The 17,523-nt window shown below is 46.8% G+C and overlaps 1 protein-coding gene across 4 annotated transcripts in view; it reads left to right on the top strand.

Moving 5' to 3' along the window:
• Positions 1–17,523, top strand: part of ME3 (malic enzyme 3) — a 165,470-nt gene that overhangs the window by 108,492 nt on the left and 39,455 nt on the right. For all 4 annotated transcript variants that reach the window (XM_045577575.1, XM_036427142.2, XM_045577574.1 and 1 more), the window contains 2 exons: positions 6,033–6,194; positions 17,251–17,354. In XM_045577575.1, the coding sequence (XP_045433531.1) occupies positions 6,033–6,194; positions 17,251–17,354 (266 nt within the window). The remainder of the gene's footprint in view (positions 1–6,032; positions 6,195–17,250; positions 17,355–17,523) is intronic.

Below are 17,523 nucleotides of genomic sequence, written 5' to 3'. Positions count from 1 at the left end.
CCTAAAGCATGGTAGGGGTGTCTGCTCAGATGAACAAGCTGAGGTTACATGGTTTGTCCGCATTCGCAGAGCTCCACTGCTCAATAGAGGTTTTCAAGGCACATGTGTCCTTGGCCCCTGGTGTTACTGGCTCCTCGGCTGGAGGAAGGGGTGATTCAGAGGAGCTTCTGAATTGGCTTAGAAGATAAAAGATGATTTTCAGTGGTTTCCCAGCCAGAAAGCAGAGCGGTGAACTGAGATATAAGAGAAGTAGGCTGTAAGGGAAGTGAGGCCACAGCCCAAGGCAGGGGACATGAAGTGTTGTAGGCCTCTCTTATTCAGGAAGGAGGAGGCTTGCTTGACTGCTCAGAGCTGTCCAGCATAAATCACAAAGAAGGGTGAGAATTGCTCTTCTGACTCTTTCCCACAGCAGCCATTGCCCGAGCCAGGAGGAAGGGTCAGCTGAGAAGAGCCCTTCTCTCCAACAGCTTTCCCAAACCTGCACATCTCTCCCTCCTCCCAGTCCCAGCAGCTTTTGGAAGGAGGTGCTGGGTAGTGGAGCCAAGGGAGCATCCTTTGTCACTGGGCACCAGCCTCTGAGACATTTAAACTTGGACCAGTACCAAGTGCCCACCTATCCTGCATGGGCCGACCATGTGTTAAACCCCACTCTACTTAGTATCAGCAGTTGCGTTTTCTGGGAAACAGTTTGAGATGGAAATTAGCATATTGGGAGCATATTAGGGAGTACTCACAGGATTGACACCTCTAGAAAGGCAGGAGGCAGGGTAGAGCAGAGGGAGAAGGTGGGCTGAGTGAGGTGTTGAGAAAGACTCAGCCAAGCCCATGAGGAGGCTCTGAAGCTCAATGATCCTCAAGGTCATCATGAGTTGGGGCAAGAGAGCAGGTCTTTATCCCTTGCATTCATCAGTCATTAGTTGCTGCTCTTGGAAGGAGGCATGACTTTGGTCAAGGTGGCTCTCTTCAGGAAAATCCCAAAGTGGGCTGACAGCTAAGGGTACAATAGGGAGAATAACCCCTTTATTTCTGAAAGAGGCTGTCTATAACACATCACCATATCCATCCCATATGGCATTCTGCTCAGGGCTTTACATAGATTAACTCATTGACTTCTTCTAATAACACTCTCAGAGGTAGGGATTATTATCATTCTCATTTTATAAACATGGAAGATGATAGGTTAGATTCTTTATTTGTGAAGAATGGAACCAAGATTTGAAACTATGCCATGGAAAGAGAGAAAAGAAGAGGAGGAGAAAAGGAAGAATGAGAAAGAGAGGGCCGCACACCCAGTGCTGTGAGCAGCCCAAGACCATAGATACAAGTCCAAGGAAACCAGAGCCAGAGAAAGGAGTCGATCCCCAGATTAGTCTGGGGTTAGCCCCATTGGGTGGAGGTCCAAGCTGGGTGGACAGAGGAAGAAGGTGGCACAATATACCTTTAGTCATCTGAAATACAGAGAACTGTGAGTTCTCAAAGCCACCCAAACAAGGAAATTGTGGTTTTGTACTTTACTGATGGTCATTGTTGGGCTCTAAAACCCCCCGATGCTACTTGGGTTTGCCCTCAGCCTTTTGACTGCCACAGCACTAGTGGTCCCTGTGATGTCATGAAAAATAGGGGGCAGCCTCTTCTCTCTGAACTTTTCGTTTACACCAAGTCTGAGTTCAGTCTTCCAGAGAAGACCCTTTGCTGTCTCTGGTTGCTCTATCACATTGCCCACCATTTGCTGAGTGCATATCACTTTGCAGGGACCAAGTCAAGCACTGCAGAATCAAAGATGACAAGTCCTGGTACTTGCTCAAAGAGCTTAGAGCTACTAAGAAAGACTAAGAAGCAACACAAGAAAGTAGCAGGTGCTGAGGGGGAGGAAAATGCTGTGGGAATTCAGACGAGGGAGTGATTATTTCCAGAAGGAAAGCTTCATGGAGGGATGCTCCTTAAAACATAAAGGATGGTAGGATTTATTGTAGATCCAGGAGATACAGGCATTGAGAAGTAAAATGGCATTTACTAAGAAAGTACAAACCTCATAAAAAGTAGGAAATATTTTAGTTTGGATAAAGCATGGAGTGGGTAAAGGGAAAATTCAAAAAGCAGATTAGATGTAGACCATGGAAAGTTTTAAATGCAAGTCTAAGATGTTTGAGTTGTATTTTATAGGCTTCAAGAGCCACTGGAGGTTTGGGGGCAAGAAAGTAACAAACCTGTCTGTGCTTTGGAAAGATGGAATTAAATGGACGAGGGAGACTCTAAAAATATTGAGACTAGTCCAGAGACCACCAGTCAGGTGAGGGATGGATGGACTGACCCAAGGCAGGAGCAGTGTGGATGAAGATCATGGACCAGATGAGAAAAATATAGAGCAGGTCAAAGCAGCAGAACTTGGTGACCAATTAGCGGTGGTTAACTAATGACAGAGAGGAGTCAGCAGACTGGGCGGCTTTGAGCCTTGGAGATAGGGGTAACAGATGGGGGGAGGACAGCAGAAGTAAAAGATTTTAAAACATAAAAGGGAAAGTGAATTCCTTTGATTAAGGATTTGGAGAGTGTGGAGACTATTGGACATCCCAGTGTTAGTGTCCAGCAGACTGTTAGCTTAGAGATGACAAATAGAAGCCACTGGAATGGGTGCAGAGTCAAGTTTGAAATGCTGTTGAGCTTCACGTGGCCAGACTTTTGCCAAGCTGCATTTGCCAAGCTCTCCCTCTCATTTACTCATTTCATAGATATTGCATGTTTTTTTCTGTAGGAATACTAAACTAGAGAGAGATGAAACAATTTAGAATTCTAGTGTATAATCTTTGCCCCAATGATCATTATTATAATTCTAAGAGCAACACCATTTACTGATCATTTACTTTTTACAAGGCACCGGATTAAAATAAGATATATTATTTCATTTCATCTTTACAACAATGTGATGAGTTGGGTATTGGTATTTCTCCCATTTTATGCAAAACTGAAACTCATAAAAGTTACCTGTTGTCCCAAGATTACATGTGGCAACTCATCAAAGGCCTAAATTCAAATAATAGTTATCAGACTCCAAAATTCCTGGCCATTCACCGTTAGGCTATTTAGTGAGATAAAATCTGCATTTTTAAAATTATTAAATAAGAACCCAAATGCTATCACTATTGAATGTTTAAGTAGCAAATGTGGGGCTTGGCAAGCAGTAGGTACTTAATAAATATTTGTGGAAGGCAGGAAGGGTGAAGAAGCCAGGTGTGGGGTAGATATAACAAATGCTGGAGAAGGCACATTCGATTGCAATGGGCAGGATTTGCACGGCTGGGGAAGGGGAAGGGCCTTTCCCAGGGAAATATAGAGACTGAGCGGTCAGAGATTATTGGTGAATTCAGAGAGTGTCTAACAGTGAGTGAGGGGCCAGTTTGGCTGGAGTAGACAATTGTGTACAGATGAGTAGCAGGAGATGTTTCAGAAGTTATATTGGATTTATTATAAGTCATTAAAGAGCTAAGCATTTTGGACTCAACTTTATGGACAGTTAGAAGTCACTGTAAAGTGACAAGACAGCCCACTTTTGGCAGACAGACCCAATTTTTAACAAATTGGGACTTTTTTAAAATGCCGAGGGACGCGAGACAAATTGTTAAAAATCGGCACTATCCCGTCAAAAGCAGGACGGCTGGTCACCTTACACTTTTAGCTTTGGAATGGCATAAGGAAAATGGGAAACAATGAATTTGGCATTAGTTGGCAGGAGAGATTGGCAGAAAGATGACTCTGGTTGTGAAGTTGTTGCAATAACCTAACCATTAGTATGGTAGGATTGAGAGTGTATGACAGATCGAGATGAGCAGGCATGCAGTCTAGTGTCCTGGAACATTCCACACTGGGAAGATGTTATGGCATCTCTGGTACCATCTTGAAAGGCCCCAGAGTTCTAGAGTTAACACCATGCAGGAGTAGTTGATTTAACTCCATTATCACTCACTGGCCTTCAGCAGAGGGAATGGGAACCAGAGTAAGGAAGCTTTGATTAGAAGAGATGGTAGATAATTAACCAGAATGTGGGCACTCCGGGGCAGCATGAGAGCACAGGTTCCACCAGAGAGAGTTGCCAGGGGGAGGTCAGAGGGAGACTGTGGAGTGGGTGGCCCTGAGGCAGGGCAGAGCTTTGCCAAGAGCACAGGTGCTTAACCCAGTTGAATGGGATGGTAGAAGGAGCCCAGAGCCAGGAACCCAAAGCCTAATTAAAATCACAGCCTGCCACCTGTAAAAGCAAGGTGCCCTTGGTAAGTCATCTAATCTTTCTGAGATAACTAATGTGGAAACATCAAGTCCAGTGCCTTGTATAGAATATGAAGGTCTTTGAGCTTCCATTTGCTCACCTGTGAAGCGAAGATAACAATCTCAGATCTGCCTACCAGTGAGGGCCGCGGGAGGGTTGGGTGAGATGTGGGTCGTGAGCACTTTTCATAGAGGCAGAAGACCAATCTAAGGGGCATGGTCATCTTTGTGGGTCTGTTGCACTCTCCAGGGCCCCTTTTTCATAAGTGGAAGAGCGTTTTGTAAGAATCTCTACAGCAATTTCTACCAAAAGCTAGCACAGCCCTTATCTGTGCTCACCCGTGAAGACATAGAGAAAAGAAGTGAAGAGATGCCATGGACCCTTTGGATAGGGATCATAAGTTCTTACAGGACAATGATGAGTCTTCATCTTTTTATCCCCAGTGCCCAGCATTGTGCCTTCATTGTACCTATGGTGCCTATGGGTATCATGCTTGGGCCCAGCCAGGACACTCATAGCTCAGAGCTGGTCCTATGTCTGGCCCAAAACCAGTTCCATTGAAAGGATGGGTAGCCCCTAAACTTAACTCATTTAGAGAAGGAGGTAACCAGTGAAGGTGAGCAGGTTGAGATGACTTACAAACAACTTGTCATTTGGAAGGGCTCTCCTTGGCCTGACACTCAAGGCCCTTCACTGTTTAATTCTTGCCTGATTTTCCATTCTTTCTTTTCATGCCCTGCACTCCCACACACACAGCCTACATTCCCCACCTCTACCCTGGATCTCAATTCCCTTTTGTATCAAATGCCTTTCTCCCAACCACACCCTTGGTGGACAATCTCCACCTGTTCAGTGTCTGGTACGTGTGTCCCCTCGTCTCTGCTGCCCTTGTCCTGTTCCGCTGTGCTCACACTTTCCTCCCAAAGTCATAATTATACATGTACATGTACCATCTCTCTTTGGGCCCCTTAGTTCTTAAGGGCTGGGCTCATGCATTCTTGTTTTCACAGATGAGCAAACTAAAGCTCTTCCCCCAGAATCTGGCACAGTGTCTTATGCAAAGTAGATGCTTCATAAATATGTATCAAAGGAATGAATAAATAAATATCCATCGTCATAATATAATGATTTCCATCCTCCACTTCATCAGCATCTGTTTATTCATAGTAGTGAGCAGGTTGAGATGACTAGCACTATGTCTATGACCTGGTATTCCCTCCGTGATTATTTGCCTAAACACAAAGGCAACCCCAGTACAGCTTGAGAACCATCCTGGTTTCCTGAGAAATAGTGACCCCAGCAGATGTCACGGGAGCTCTGTCCTTTGCACACTGGACTTATCACACTCCAGAGCAGGCCCGAGAGTAGGGTCTCTAAACAATGGGGTTGTAACAGCAGCATGAACACTTGTTTTTCATTATCTCTTTTGCTCATGTCCTTTCCTCCCTGCCTTTCAAATCTCGAGCTGAGTCTGTCTGCCTGGTTTCTTCGAGGGAGAGTGACTAGATGTGTTTTCCCTCCAGCTGTTTCTGCAGCCCTCACCCCAACCTCTGAATGCAAGACAGGTGTCTTTCTGTCATCTTCTCAGTGGAATTCCTCACCGGCCTGCCACCTGCAGCTGAAGGGAGCTTTGGCCTCATCCAGAGAGGCTGTTTCATCCCTAGCAGAGGCAGCGGGCATCAGCTGTCAGCCTGACATGCCAGAGCTGTCAAGACCAGCACTTGGTCACAGGAGGTGCTGCCAGTGATTGATGGTGTCCTGCTTTGTTTCTCAGGCCGTGGTGGTGACTGATGGGGAGCGCATCCTGGGCTTAGGAGACCTGGGCTGCTACGGCATGGGCATCCCTGTGGGCAAGCTGGCCCTGTACACGGCGTGCGGAGGGGTCAACCCGCAGCAGTGCCTCCCCGTCCTGCTGGACGTCGGCACCAACAACGAGGTAACATGCTACGTGGGCAGGAGATCTGGGGCCAGAAGGTGGCAGCTGAGATGGGGTGGGGCAGTTATATCTGCTAATATCGGGTCATTTCTTTGCTGGGTCCCCTTTGCCAGGGCACTGTCTCTCACAGCTGTGGAGTGGAAGCCATCCTCCTCCCTGCTAAGTTGGTCTTCCTGCTCCTCTTCCTCCTGAGACCCTCCCTGACAACCCTGTTTGGGCTTCCCCTGCTTTCTTTCTCCATGTCCCAGGCAGCTCCCATGCCCTCAGCTTCTCTCTGGCCCATTAGTAAAGAGACCGCTGATGGAAGTGGCTGCAGGCTAGTTTTTTTTCAGCATTTTAGAGGCGAGCTTCCTCAGAGAAAGGATTAAGACTCAAAACTTCAGGGCTAAGACCTAAACCAGATAACTAAGGTTCCTGCAAACCCAGGGGGAGAAACTGACCCAGGCTGTGGGTGAGATCCACCTCTTGGGCCCCAGGTGGTTTAGGATTTAAGCAGCTGAGAGTACCACCACCCTGGATATAGGCTCTGTGTGCGCCTGTGGTCTCAGCTCTGTGTCTCTGTCAGAGAACATGAAGAAATATCCAAGAATTCTTCCTAAGGACATTTATCTCTGAGTTTAAAATGAGGGCATGTTCATATTTTTTTAAATTGAGAAGACTCAAAGAAGTATTAAAATAAAATATCAGTCACACAACCAACACCAATCATTGCTTACATTTTGGTAATTTCCTTCTAACCTTTTCATTTATAAAAGCAAAACTGGGATTTTGTTGCACATACACTTCTATATCCTGCTTTTTAAAATGTAATATCATTCATCAGTTTTCTCTGAGGTCATTAGCCATTCTCCCACAAGGTCATTTGCAGAACTGCCAGCTATCCCATAATTTGCATAGGAAACCCTCCACTGTGGGATGCTTAGGTGTTTTCCAGTCTTCTTGCTGATGTAATTGTGCTCTGATACCCATTTTTGCAGAACAGTCTGTTTCCACCTCTGAGTTTCTCCTAAAATTCCTGGAAATGGAAATTTTGAAGCAAAGGGAATGGCTACTTTTTAGATTCTTGACTCATACTGTCAAATAAGTTTTCTTATATGCATTCTGTGATGACTTCTCTCAAGAAAACTTGCCTTGACTTTGCCTGGCCTCCTCCTCCCTGGACACTACACTGAGCAGAATGAGCACTGTAGCTCATGAGGAATGACACTTATTCAGGCTTCATCCACAGATGCCATCCATGAGTGGACAGGGCCAGCCCTTGCTTCAGACCTGGGAAATCATGGGAGCAGGAGGCAGGGCAAGGGGAGAGGGAAAAGTACTGGACTGGGAGGCAGGGATGCTGGGCTCAGTACCCCTGGCAGCAGGTGAAACTGTGTTCTAATCTAGACTGATCCCCTTCTGGTCCAAGAAGGGACAGGACCAGGAGGTTTCTGTTCTTCCACCCCTAGAACTCTTCTCCATATGCCTCCCCACCAGCCAAGGAGACAGGAGGCAGATGGTGGCACAAGATTTAGAGTTGCTCGTCAACAACAGCCTTCAAGGTTGGCCCTGCACTGTGGTTCCCTCTCCAGAGCCAGATGCCTGGGTTTTACTGAAATTGTCCCTCAGCCACAAGGAACATGTGTGAAACCATGCATGCATGTAACACACTTTGTTCCAGAGACTCTTCCCATCTGACACCTCCTGCTGTGCTCCAGCTGGGTTTAATATAGATCTTCACTCTCTGTCTCCTAAAAGCTAGCTCTCAGAAAAAAAAAAAAAAAAAAAAAAAAAAAAAAAAAGGAACCATTGCATTCCCCAGAAGTGTGTTGGTGGACGCTAGCAGATGCATTAAGATCCTATGTCGTTACCCAGCCAGTTTGGTTCAATGCTTGAGCATTGACCCATGAACAAAAAGGTCACTGGTTCCATTCCAGGTCAAAGCACAGTCCCGGGTTGTGGGCTCTATCCCCAGGAGGGAGCGTGCAGAAGGCATCCGATGGTTCTCTCTCATTGATGTTTTTATTTCTCTATCCCTCTCCCTTTCTCTCTCTCTCTCAAATCAGTAAAAACATATTAAGAAAAGGAAAAAGCCCTAGCTGGTTTGGCTCAGTGGATAGAGAGTGGGTCTGGGAACTGAAAGGTCCCAGGTTCAAATCTGGTCAAGGACACATGCCTGGGTTGTGGGCTTGATCTCCGGTGGGAGAATTGCAGGAAGCAGCCAATCCATGATTCTCTCACATAAAGGGTGTTTCTATCTCTCTCTCCCTCTTCCTTTCTCTCTAAAATCAATTATATATATATATATATTTTGGCATTGAAGGTCCAGCTCCCAGCAATGATGTGCTGAAGTTTAGAGCTGGACCCAACCTATAACAAACTCAGCAGAAAGATAGCAGGAACCCATGAGTAATCATGGCCATGCCGTGTGCACAGACCACCCCATTTAAGCCTGATAATAACCCTGTGAACAGAACATCCATTTTGCCCGCTTTTTACACAATAGGGGAAACTGAGGCCCAGAGACACTTGGTTAGAAGCGGAAGGGCTGGGATCCTCGTCCATACCACATCACCTGCCTGGGTTTCTGTTGCTTATAACTAAAGGTCATTTCTTGACTTTTAGAATTTTTATTACTAAAGTTACTTTAAAATATTATTTAAAATCTTTACTTTTAAAAGAAAAGGGAAATGGCATTTCTCCCACAACGCTCCATCTAACCTCTGTCTATGCGTATACACAGGTGTAATTATTACTTGGTTGTAATCATAATGTGCTCATGATTTTGTCCTAGTTTTTTCAATGGAGATCATTCTGTGAATACCTTCTCTTTACTGAACAATTTGCATTTGCTTACAGACATTGACATTTATTTATCTATTAAATGTATTTATTGGGTGTTTAGTCAGTGTCAGGCACTCTACTGGGCATGAGGGAGACGGATGAGAGCCAGGCGTGGGTGGAATACCTCCTTGTCGGTGTTTCAACATTGACACCTAATTGATCATTTTAATAGCTAATGCGCCACATCTGCTCAAGGTGTCTGCATCTCCCCCTGCGGCTTCAGGCCTCTGAATCACCTCTCTTCCTGGTTGTGGAAGGGAGAGAGCTCCCCCTGGGCCTGTTCCCTCCTGTCTCCTGTCCGAAGGAACCAGAGTGTCCCCCAGCTGAGAGGAGGAGCACAGCCTGACCCGCCCTTGCAATACCTAGTGAGGAAGAGCTGTCCCCAGGCCACGGGACCAACACCAGCACCTGCGGTGCGCCAGGCACAGTTCTAGGGATTATGTATCGTCATTTACTCTTCTAATTTTATGACAGCTATGGGAGATTTGTTTCTCTCTGTGTTATAGATGAGAAAACTGAGACAAACCTGTTAACCACTCACCCCAGGCCTCACAGCTCCTAGTGTCAGAGCTGGGAAGCTGTGATTTGAACTCAGGCCTCCGGCTGCAGAGCAGCCTTATCTGCCATGGCATGCTGCTCAGAGAAGCCAGGTTACAGGCAAGGAAAAGAAGACAAGGAGTAGGTATTTCAAGTAATAAAGGGTCCATATACCCTCAGATCAAGTCAGGGTATACTCATGATATTCCCATGGTCCAGGCCCCCCAAAAAAGGTGAACCCCCATCAAACTTTCTTGGAGAAACTCAGGACACAAAAACCCAAAGTCACCAAGTGACCACCATCGGGAAGACGGTGACTTATCTCTTTCCAAATGGATTTACTGTGTGATCTCTCACACTACAGTTCTTATTTAGGAAATGAATCAATTTGCAAGATTTTCCGCCCAGAAGTCTTGGGGCACATCCCTCCCGCAGAGCAAGCCGGAGCAATATGTCAGCGCGGGGAGGGTGCTGCTGTGATGATGTGTAGTGTCGGAACAGCTGGACCATCTGCATGTACGTCTCCGTAAAACCTCCTGGGGCCACAGGAGCTCTCGAGTCAGAGAAAACACCCCCAGGCTTCCTGTTGAAGGAAAACATCTGGGTCTGCAGCCCTGAAACTCTGAGTCACTTTTACCTGACGCATCCAGAAGGTTTGGAAAAACAAATATGTGAGGCAGTGAGAAGGGACATGTGACTCCAGTCCAACCGGGCGGGGGAGGGAACCTCGTCAGGAGGTGCACCTGCTCTCCGCTCTGCGGCACAGCTGTGTGCAGACTGGGGTGTGCGTTTTGCTTTAACCACACACAGCAGGGCCACTGACTGTCCGTGTTCGTACTTCTAGTTCAGCCCCATCATTTCATATGGGATAAGAGGTCCCAGAGCAGAAATGGCTCCCCAGTATTTGAGTCCAACACCCAGTACTCATCCCACTCTAAGCTAAGGGTGCAATCTAGGGGGGCGGGGGGGGGTGACTTTAAAATGGCCCTTGAGCCCTAGAGGACGTCTCCTGGCAGAGTCTTGAGCCTTGATGGATCCACCTCCCAACGAGATGCTGTGTGAATCTCTGTGGAACTGACTAATGGGGGGAGGGAGGAAAGAGGGACAGGCCTGTCAGCTTGTGGGGAGACACACATGGGAACAGATTATCAAACTGATAATCGGTGCCTTAGGTGTTACTGAATAGCAGGGATCGCCAAACCCCCACCTCTCGAGATGCTCCTTTTGCAGCTAATAAATCATCAGCAATCACCATGAGGTGCTAGCTGAGGCGCTCACTGTCTGCACACGTGTGGCCAGTGAAGGGCTCCTCCCAGGTTCTGCACAGCTCACCCTTGTGTTTAATGAGCTTCCAGAGAAATGTGTGGTGGGCATGACTGCCTCCCCAAGGGGACAATGAACTGTGTCCACAGTGTGAACCCAATGCCACGGCCTCCCAAGCACCCCCATGCCCTCTGAGTAACATTGTGTGCCTGTCGCTATGCAAGATAAAGATTACCCCAGATCGAGGTTCATCTCTTTACCAGCTTCAATCTAGTGCTCAGGGACATGGCAGTGAGGAGGGGGAAGCCATTCTGTTTTCCTTGCATTTCAGCTGCAGGAAAACCCTTAGGAAGTCAGAACTGGGCAGACAATCATAGAGGGCACCTTCTACTCCCATGGCAGAGGAGAAAGTCCTGGCTCGCCTGCTTGGGATAAAGGCCTTAACCTAAAGTTATAGATTTATTTCGTTTCGAACATTAGTAACCATCTCATAGCAGCCAGACTTGAGTTAATTAGTTCCTCCTGAGAAGACCCCTGATCTGGAAGCTGTCCTTTCACCCTGCTGATCCCACCCAATTTTCTTTGTGACTTTGGGCAGTTCACTTAACCGTTACAGGCCTTAAAAATTCATCTAAAGGAAGCTGAACCAAGTGATTTCTAAGACCATCATACTCCTTAATCCAGCATCTCCTTAGCCCAGTTCTTTTTTTTTTTTTTTTAATATATTTTATTGATTTTTTACAGAGAGGAAGGGAGAGATATAGAGAGCTAGAAATGTCAATGAGAGAGAAACATCCACCAGCTGCCTCTTGCACACCCCCTACTTGGGGATGTGCCCGCAACTCAGGTACATGCCCTTGACCGGAATCGAACCCGGGACCCTTCAGTCCACAGACCGACGCTCCACCACTGAGCCAAACCGGTTTCAGCTACTTAGCCCAGTTCTAAAATTCATGCCTCTCCATCAGTAAGCACCTTTCAAGGGCCTGCTATGAACAAAAATCACTGGGAAGACGCAAGTGAATATAGGACCTTTCCCTCAAAGAGCTTACATTATGCAATAGAGATCATTATTACCCTGACTTAACGGAAGAAAAATGAACCAGGGCAAAGTCCAAAGTCACAGAGCTAGTTAAGTGACAGAGTCTAAATTCACACCCCACCTATTCCAAAGCCCAGAGCCCCTTCTGATTCTAAGGCCAGGACATACTGAGGGTGGTCGTGGGGCCATCCTGACCAGGGCCAGCAGGCCCAGCAGTGCCCTCTCCACTGCAGTGCCCTGCCTGCCAACTTTAAGATTCCTTCTGCCTCTCTTGATAAGGTTACTGGATTTAGCAAAGAGAAATATAGAATAGCAGTTGAATTTAAAGGTTGTGTAAATAGCTAACGTTTGTTAGCATAAGCACATTCCATGCAATACTTGGGGCAAATTTATATTAAAAAATTATTGTCCATCTGAAATTCAAATCTAACTGACCATCCTGTATTTCATCTGGCAATACTGCCTGCTAGAAACGTCTTAACAATTGTTTGAGGAAGTCCAGGATGGAGGGGAACTGCAAGGAGAGAGGGTTCAGCCCCTTCGGGCAGTCATTCTTAGAGACAAACTGCTCAGTGGAACACAGGGCAGAATGTGGACTTCTTGTTCCACGAGGTGCTAAGACAGCTGTGGGAGCTCCACCCCTCCTGCCTAAGGAGACCCAGCTGGCGGAGATGTGGACATGGACTGTGACCATTCTGGCTCCCATGCTCCCCAGCCTGGTCTGCGGGGGGACAGCCTGGGCCTCCCCATCCACTGCTGAACTCTTTCAGGAAGACCAGGCAGAAGGGGAGGAGCCACCTCAGGCTCCCTAGTCACCACGCCATCAAATGATGGGGCAGAAAGGGCACTGTCATGAGACCCAGGCAAAGCAAGGCTTGGTTTCAGCTCAACGACTTTCCAGCTGTGTCAGCTTGGGCAATGTATTCAAGCCCTGAAGCTCCACCTTCCTCATCTGTCAAATGGGGATGATAATGTGTAAGATTAAAGGATAAAATGTAATGAGAATATGTAAGATGAAAGAATTCCAAAGGAGTGAGGTTACTTGAAGATTCTATGTGCATATAAGAAGCTATTTTTAGTGTCATCTCCATATAGAAACTTTCTCTACAATATTTTTGTATGCTAACCTTTAAAGCATTTCAGGCATAAAACATCTTACTATAAAATGAAATATAAAAACCTTTTAGAGTTTTGTATTGTCTCCCTGATAGCTCAATGGTACCTCATTGTGATTGACCTTTCATCCTAGATGCAAAGATGCTGAGAAATGTTTGGAAACTCCTAAAAGTCTTCAGCGCCACTAGAGAATTTGGCTCACCCCAGAAACTGCAATTGCAGCACTAAGCAGTTCACTCTGCTGCCTGGCCCACCACCAGTCACATCTGCGGCTTGGCAACATTACAAAGTGTAACTTAACATGGACCCTTTCATCTCTATGTAAACTAAAAAAGTGAATGTTTTCTGCAAATGCCAAGAGTTTTACTATTTTTATCAGTATTTTTGTATGCCCTCGCAGGCTATATGTGTGTGTTTCAGGTGATTGAAATTAGGATAGCAATTATGTATCCTGCTTTTTTTTCACTTTAAATAATCTCACCTGCATTTTTCCAGGTGGCTGCATAGTCTTAAAAACCACCCATTTTGCTCTAGCTGGTGCAGGCGTCTTCAAACTATGGCCCGCGGGCCACATGCGGCCCGCAGAGGAGTCTGATCTGGCCCGCCAGGTTTTTTGGGCAGTGAACGCAGCCGAGGTGTTACAGTAGGAATTAGTAGTTCATATAGTCCGGCCCTCCAGCTCTCTGAGGGACCGTGATCTGGCCCCCACTTTAAAAAGTTTGAGGACCCCTGGGTGGATAGAGTGTCGGCCTGCGGACTAAAAGGTCCCAGGTTTGATTTCCATCAAGGGCACATGTCTGGGTTGCAGGCTCAACACCCAGTGGGGGATGTGAGGGGCTGGGAAGGCAGGCATTCCTGTGTGTGTGTGTTTTTTGTCCCCTGCACCTTTGCCCAACCACATTCCACAGCACCATCAAGATGGAATGGACCAGGGCAATGGAAAGATATGTACACATATAATACCTTAATTTTAAAAAAATTTAAAAAGATGGTATAGACCCAGAGCAGGGCCTTTAACAAAAAATAAGTCAGTTCTGGTTGATGTGCAGAGGAGCCACTAAGAGGTGGTGGTTACCTTCATAGACTCTGGAGTCAGGCAGCTGAGTTTGAATCCTGTTTCTTGCACTTGCTAGCCCACGATCTAGGCAGGTTGTTTAGCCTCTTTGTGGCTTGTTGCCTCATTATTTCTATTCAGGTCCTCCAAGAAACAGGTGAAAAGGTGTGTAGAAAAAATAAAAGGAGGGAGCAGAAGTCCTTGGAGAGTGGGCGGGACCTTAGACAATGATGCAGGTATGGCATCAGTGAAATGAGAGAAGGAAGGAGGGAAACACTAAGAAGAGATCTATCTGCAACCTAGCCCTGGGAAAGTCTCAGGCCAATAGGAATCCCTGAGCAAAGGTTAGGAGCGTCAGCTGTGCAGGACTGGCCCACCCTAGCACCCGCCATGCTCAGTCGCAGGCTGGTAGCAGCAAAGAGAGAATGTGGCAGCTGGAAGCTGTCCACCAACTACCCTCCCTCAGCAGGTTCTCTCGGGAGAGTTCTGAGGGGCACAGCTCCATGGCTACACCTTGTAGGGGAAAGTCGGTACTTAGAATATTTTCTATTATGCAGCTCATAGGAAGCACTATGCCAGTTAAAGCTACTGCTATTAGTTTTCAGTGTGTGCTATAATTCACAAAGCTCTTTCACATCTATGGCTTCATTTACTCATCACGATCACCCTGTGCCACAGTCACTCATCACAATTTCATCCCCATTGGACAGATGAGAGGAAGGCTCCAAGAGGTGGTGTGATTTGCCTGAGGCCACACAGCTGGCCACGGCAGACTTGACTCTAAGCCTCTGGAGGGCACAGCCCACAGCACCCTTACCTCTGAATCTGCAGCAGCAGTTCAAATGGAGATGAAGATAATACTAAAACTTGTCCTCCATGAGCTGATATTTTTGTGAGATCAACACAAAAATAGATAATTCCTGGAGACTAGCTCATGGAATTACTTTCTATTTCCTAAACACACAGGCACTTTTCCTCCTTCTGCTCCAGCCCCCTAGCCTTTCTCTGTGCTGACTTCTCAGCCTGGAGGGCCCAGACCACTTGTCAAAATCTGTCTGTCCTCTAATGCCTAACCGATTTCTCCATGAGGCAACCCTCCATTCCCGGTGGGAATCACTTCACTCCTTCTCTGCGCTGCCATGGGCCACACTTTCTTCCAAAGCAATCAACGTTGCTCTGCCCTGTAGTAGAGTTTGTAAGTTCACTGGTCAGCCACCTGCCAGAGACTGAGCAGCTTAAAGGGAACAACCATTCCTCACTCATCTACAAACCCTGCGAGCACCAATGTCAGTAACAGATGCTCAGTAACCATGTCATACTGATTCTATGGAGGGGGTGGGGAGTATAGAAGAGGTGAGAAGTCAACCAGTGAGCACAGTCATCACACAGTGCAGACACACAAGATGTCCCAACAGTGTGTGAATGCTCTGACAAAGAGCCACAAGAGGTGGGGGGGGGGGGGGGGGTAGTCATTTAACAGAGGCTAGCATTGAGGTGGACATCTTTCTTGAACTAGAATTTCAAGTTGTATCATTCTATTCTTGTATCCCCAGAGCCTAGCACACAACCAGGCACATGGTAGTTTTCAGTAAGACTTTGGAGGGACAGGCCCAAAGCAACCAAGCCTGGAGCAACCAGGTCGGGAGCAGCCAGGCCCGGAGCAGCAGCAGCCAGGCCGGGAGCGGCAGTGGCCAGACCCAGAACAGCTGGTTGTGGAGCGGACCAGACAGAGGCCAGGCCCGGAGTAGCCAGGCCCGGAACAGCTCGCTCTTCGCCTGCCCATGCCCCAGGGCTGCCTCTCAGACATGGCTGGAAATTTGGGGGGGAACTTGAGGGTCTGCTAATCAAGTAATGAAGGCTTAGATCTGGATGTGTTGAGTCATTATAGCGCTGGGGTGTTTATCTGTGAGTACCTTGTGTGGGGTCTGGATGAGGTTGGTTGATCTATTTGGAAGTGTCTTTTGTGTGAAGTCTATCCTTGGGCAAGTGGAGGTATTATTGACTTGCGAAAATGCTAAGTAACTGATTTACTACCTGAAAAATTTAAAGTTCTGAAAGTTTAAGGTCTCTTCCCAAAAAGAGGTTTTAAAGCTAACACTTTAATTTTAATGGAGAAAGGGGAGGACAAGCCCTACCTACCCAGAACATGTAATCCAATTCCAGCCAGCAGCTATCTTTAAACAATGTGTTCATTTACATTTGAATGGCTACACCTTTTGATAGCCTAAGGGCAAGTCTACATGTAAACAAGTTTGCTTCTCAGTTCCCAGGGCAGAAAAAACAAGGTTTAAAATTATTAGATTTTAAAATTTATTCTTAGAAGTGTAAAAGTTTATTAATTTAAAAAAAAAAAAAAGAAGGTTGAAAAACCTGATGAACAATATTAGCTGTTGATTGTAGTAGAGATACGGGAGGGGAGTGGGAGTGGTGGGTGCGGGAAGAGACTGAACATAAACTGTGCACCTATGGATGAGGACAATGGGGGATGGGGAGGGGGCGGAGGGTGGGGTGGGAACCTGGTGGAGGGGGAAAGAAATGAGGAACCTCTGTAATAATATGAACAATAAAGATTGATTTTTTAAAAATTAAAAAATAAAATAAAATAAAATAAAATAAAGAAAGAATTAGGCCACTTGGCTAAGAATCACAAAAAAAAAAAAAAAAAGACTTTGGAGGGAGGAAGGGAGAGAAGAAGTTTTTCTCATTTGAGTCCAGATCAGTGGCTTTGGACCAGACCCAATACTCCAGTCCAGATGCTGTCTATGGCAGTTCTCAACCAGTGGCATTTTGCCCCCAGAGAAGACATTTGGCAATGTCTCCAGACATTTTTTATTGTCACAGCTGAGAGTGCTACTGACTTATAGTGGCTAGAGATCAGAGACCAGGCTAAATATTCTGCAATATGCATTCAGCCCTCACATCAAAGAATTATCCAAGGCGAAATGTCAACAGCACTACTGCTGGGAAGCTCTGAAATACACCCAAACCCACAGCCAGAGGTGGGAAGACCATGTCAGGGAGGGAGGCTCGCCTGTTCAAAGCGTCCTTGGTTTCTGAAATGGGACTACCTGCGAGTCCACCCTCAGTCAGGGGCTTAGCCTTCAGACCTTTAGGAGGTGATACTGGGAGCTTATCTGGCTTCCTCCCCCCTCTTCCCCTCTCACCCCCGGTCCTTCCCACTAAACCAGGACACTTGAGAAAATGGATGCTGTCTGTTCCAGGAGCTGCTCAGAGACCCCCTGTACATCGGCCTGAAGCACCCGCGTGTGCGTGGGGAGAAGTACGATGAGCTGCTGGACGAGTTCATGCAGGCCGTGACAGACAAGTAAGTGGCTCATCTGTCCCTTTCGAATGAGGGCTCTTAGGAGATAGTATGACTAAAGTCAACACCGGTTTGGGCAGACCCTCAAACAAGAGGCGGTGGTCGTGTGCTTTTCCAGGGGGTCTCAAACATCCGACTGGACCCCCTGTACTCGGAAGTCTCAAAGCCAGAT

Source organism: Pipistrellus kuhlii, unplaced genomic scaffold (genome assembly GCF_014108245.1).
Source record: "Pipistrellus kuhlii isolate mPipKuh1 unplaced genomic scaffold, mPipKuh1.p scaffold_m20_p_9, whole genome shotgun sequence".
NCBI lineage: Eukaryota > Metazoa > Chordata > Mammalia > Chiroptera > Vespertilionidae > Pipistrellus > Pipistrellus kuhlii.
Note: the sequence above shows the minus strand (reverse complement) of the source record. Positions and strands in the feature narration are given on the sequence as shown.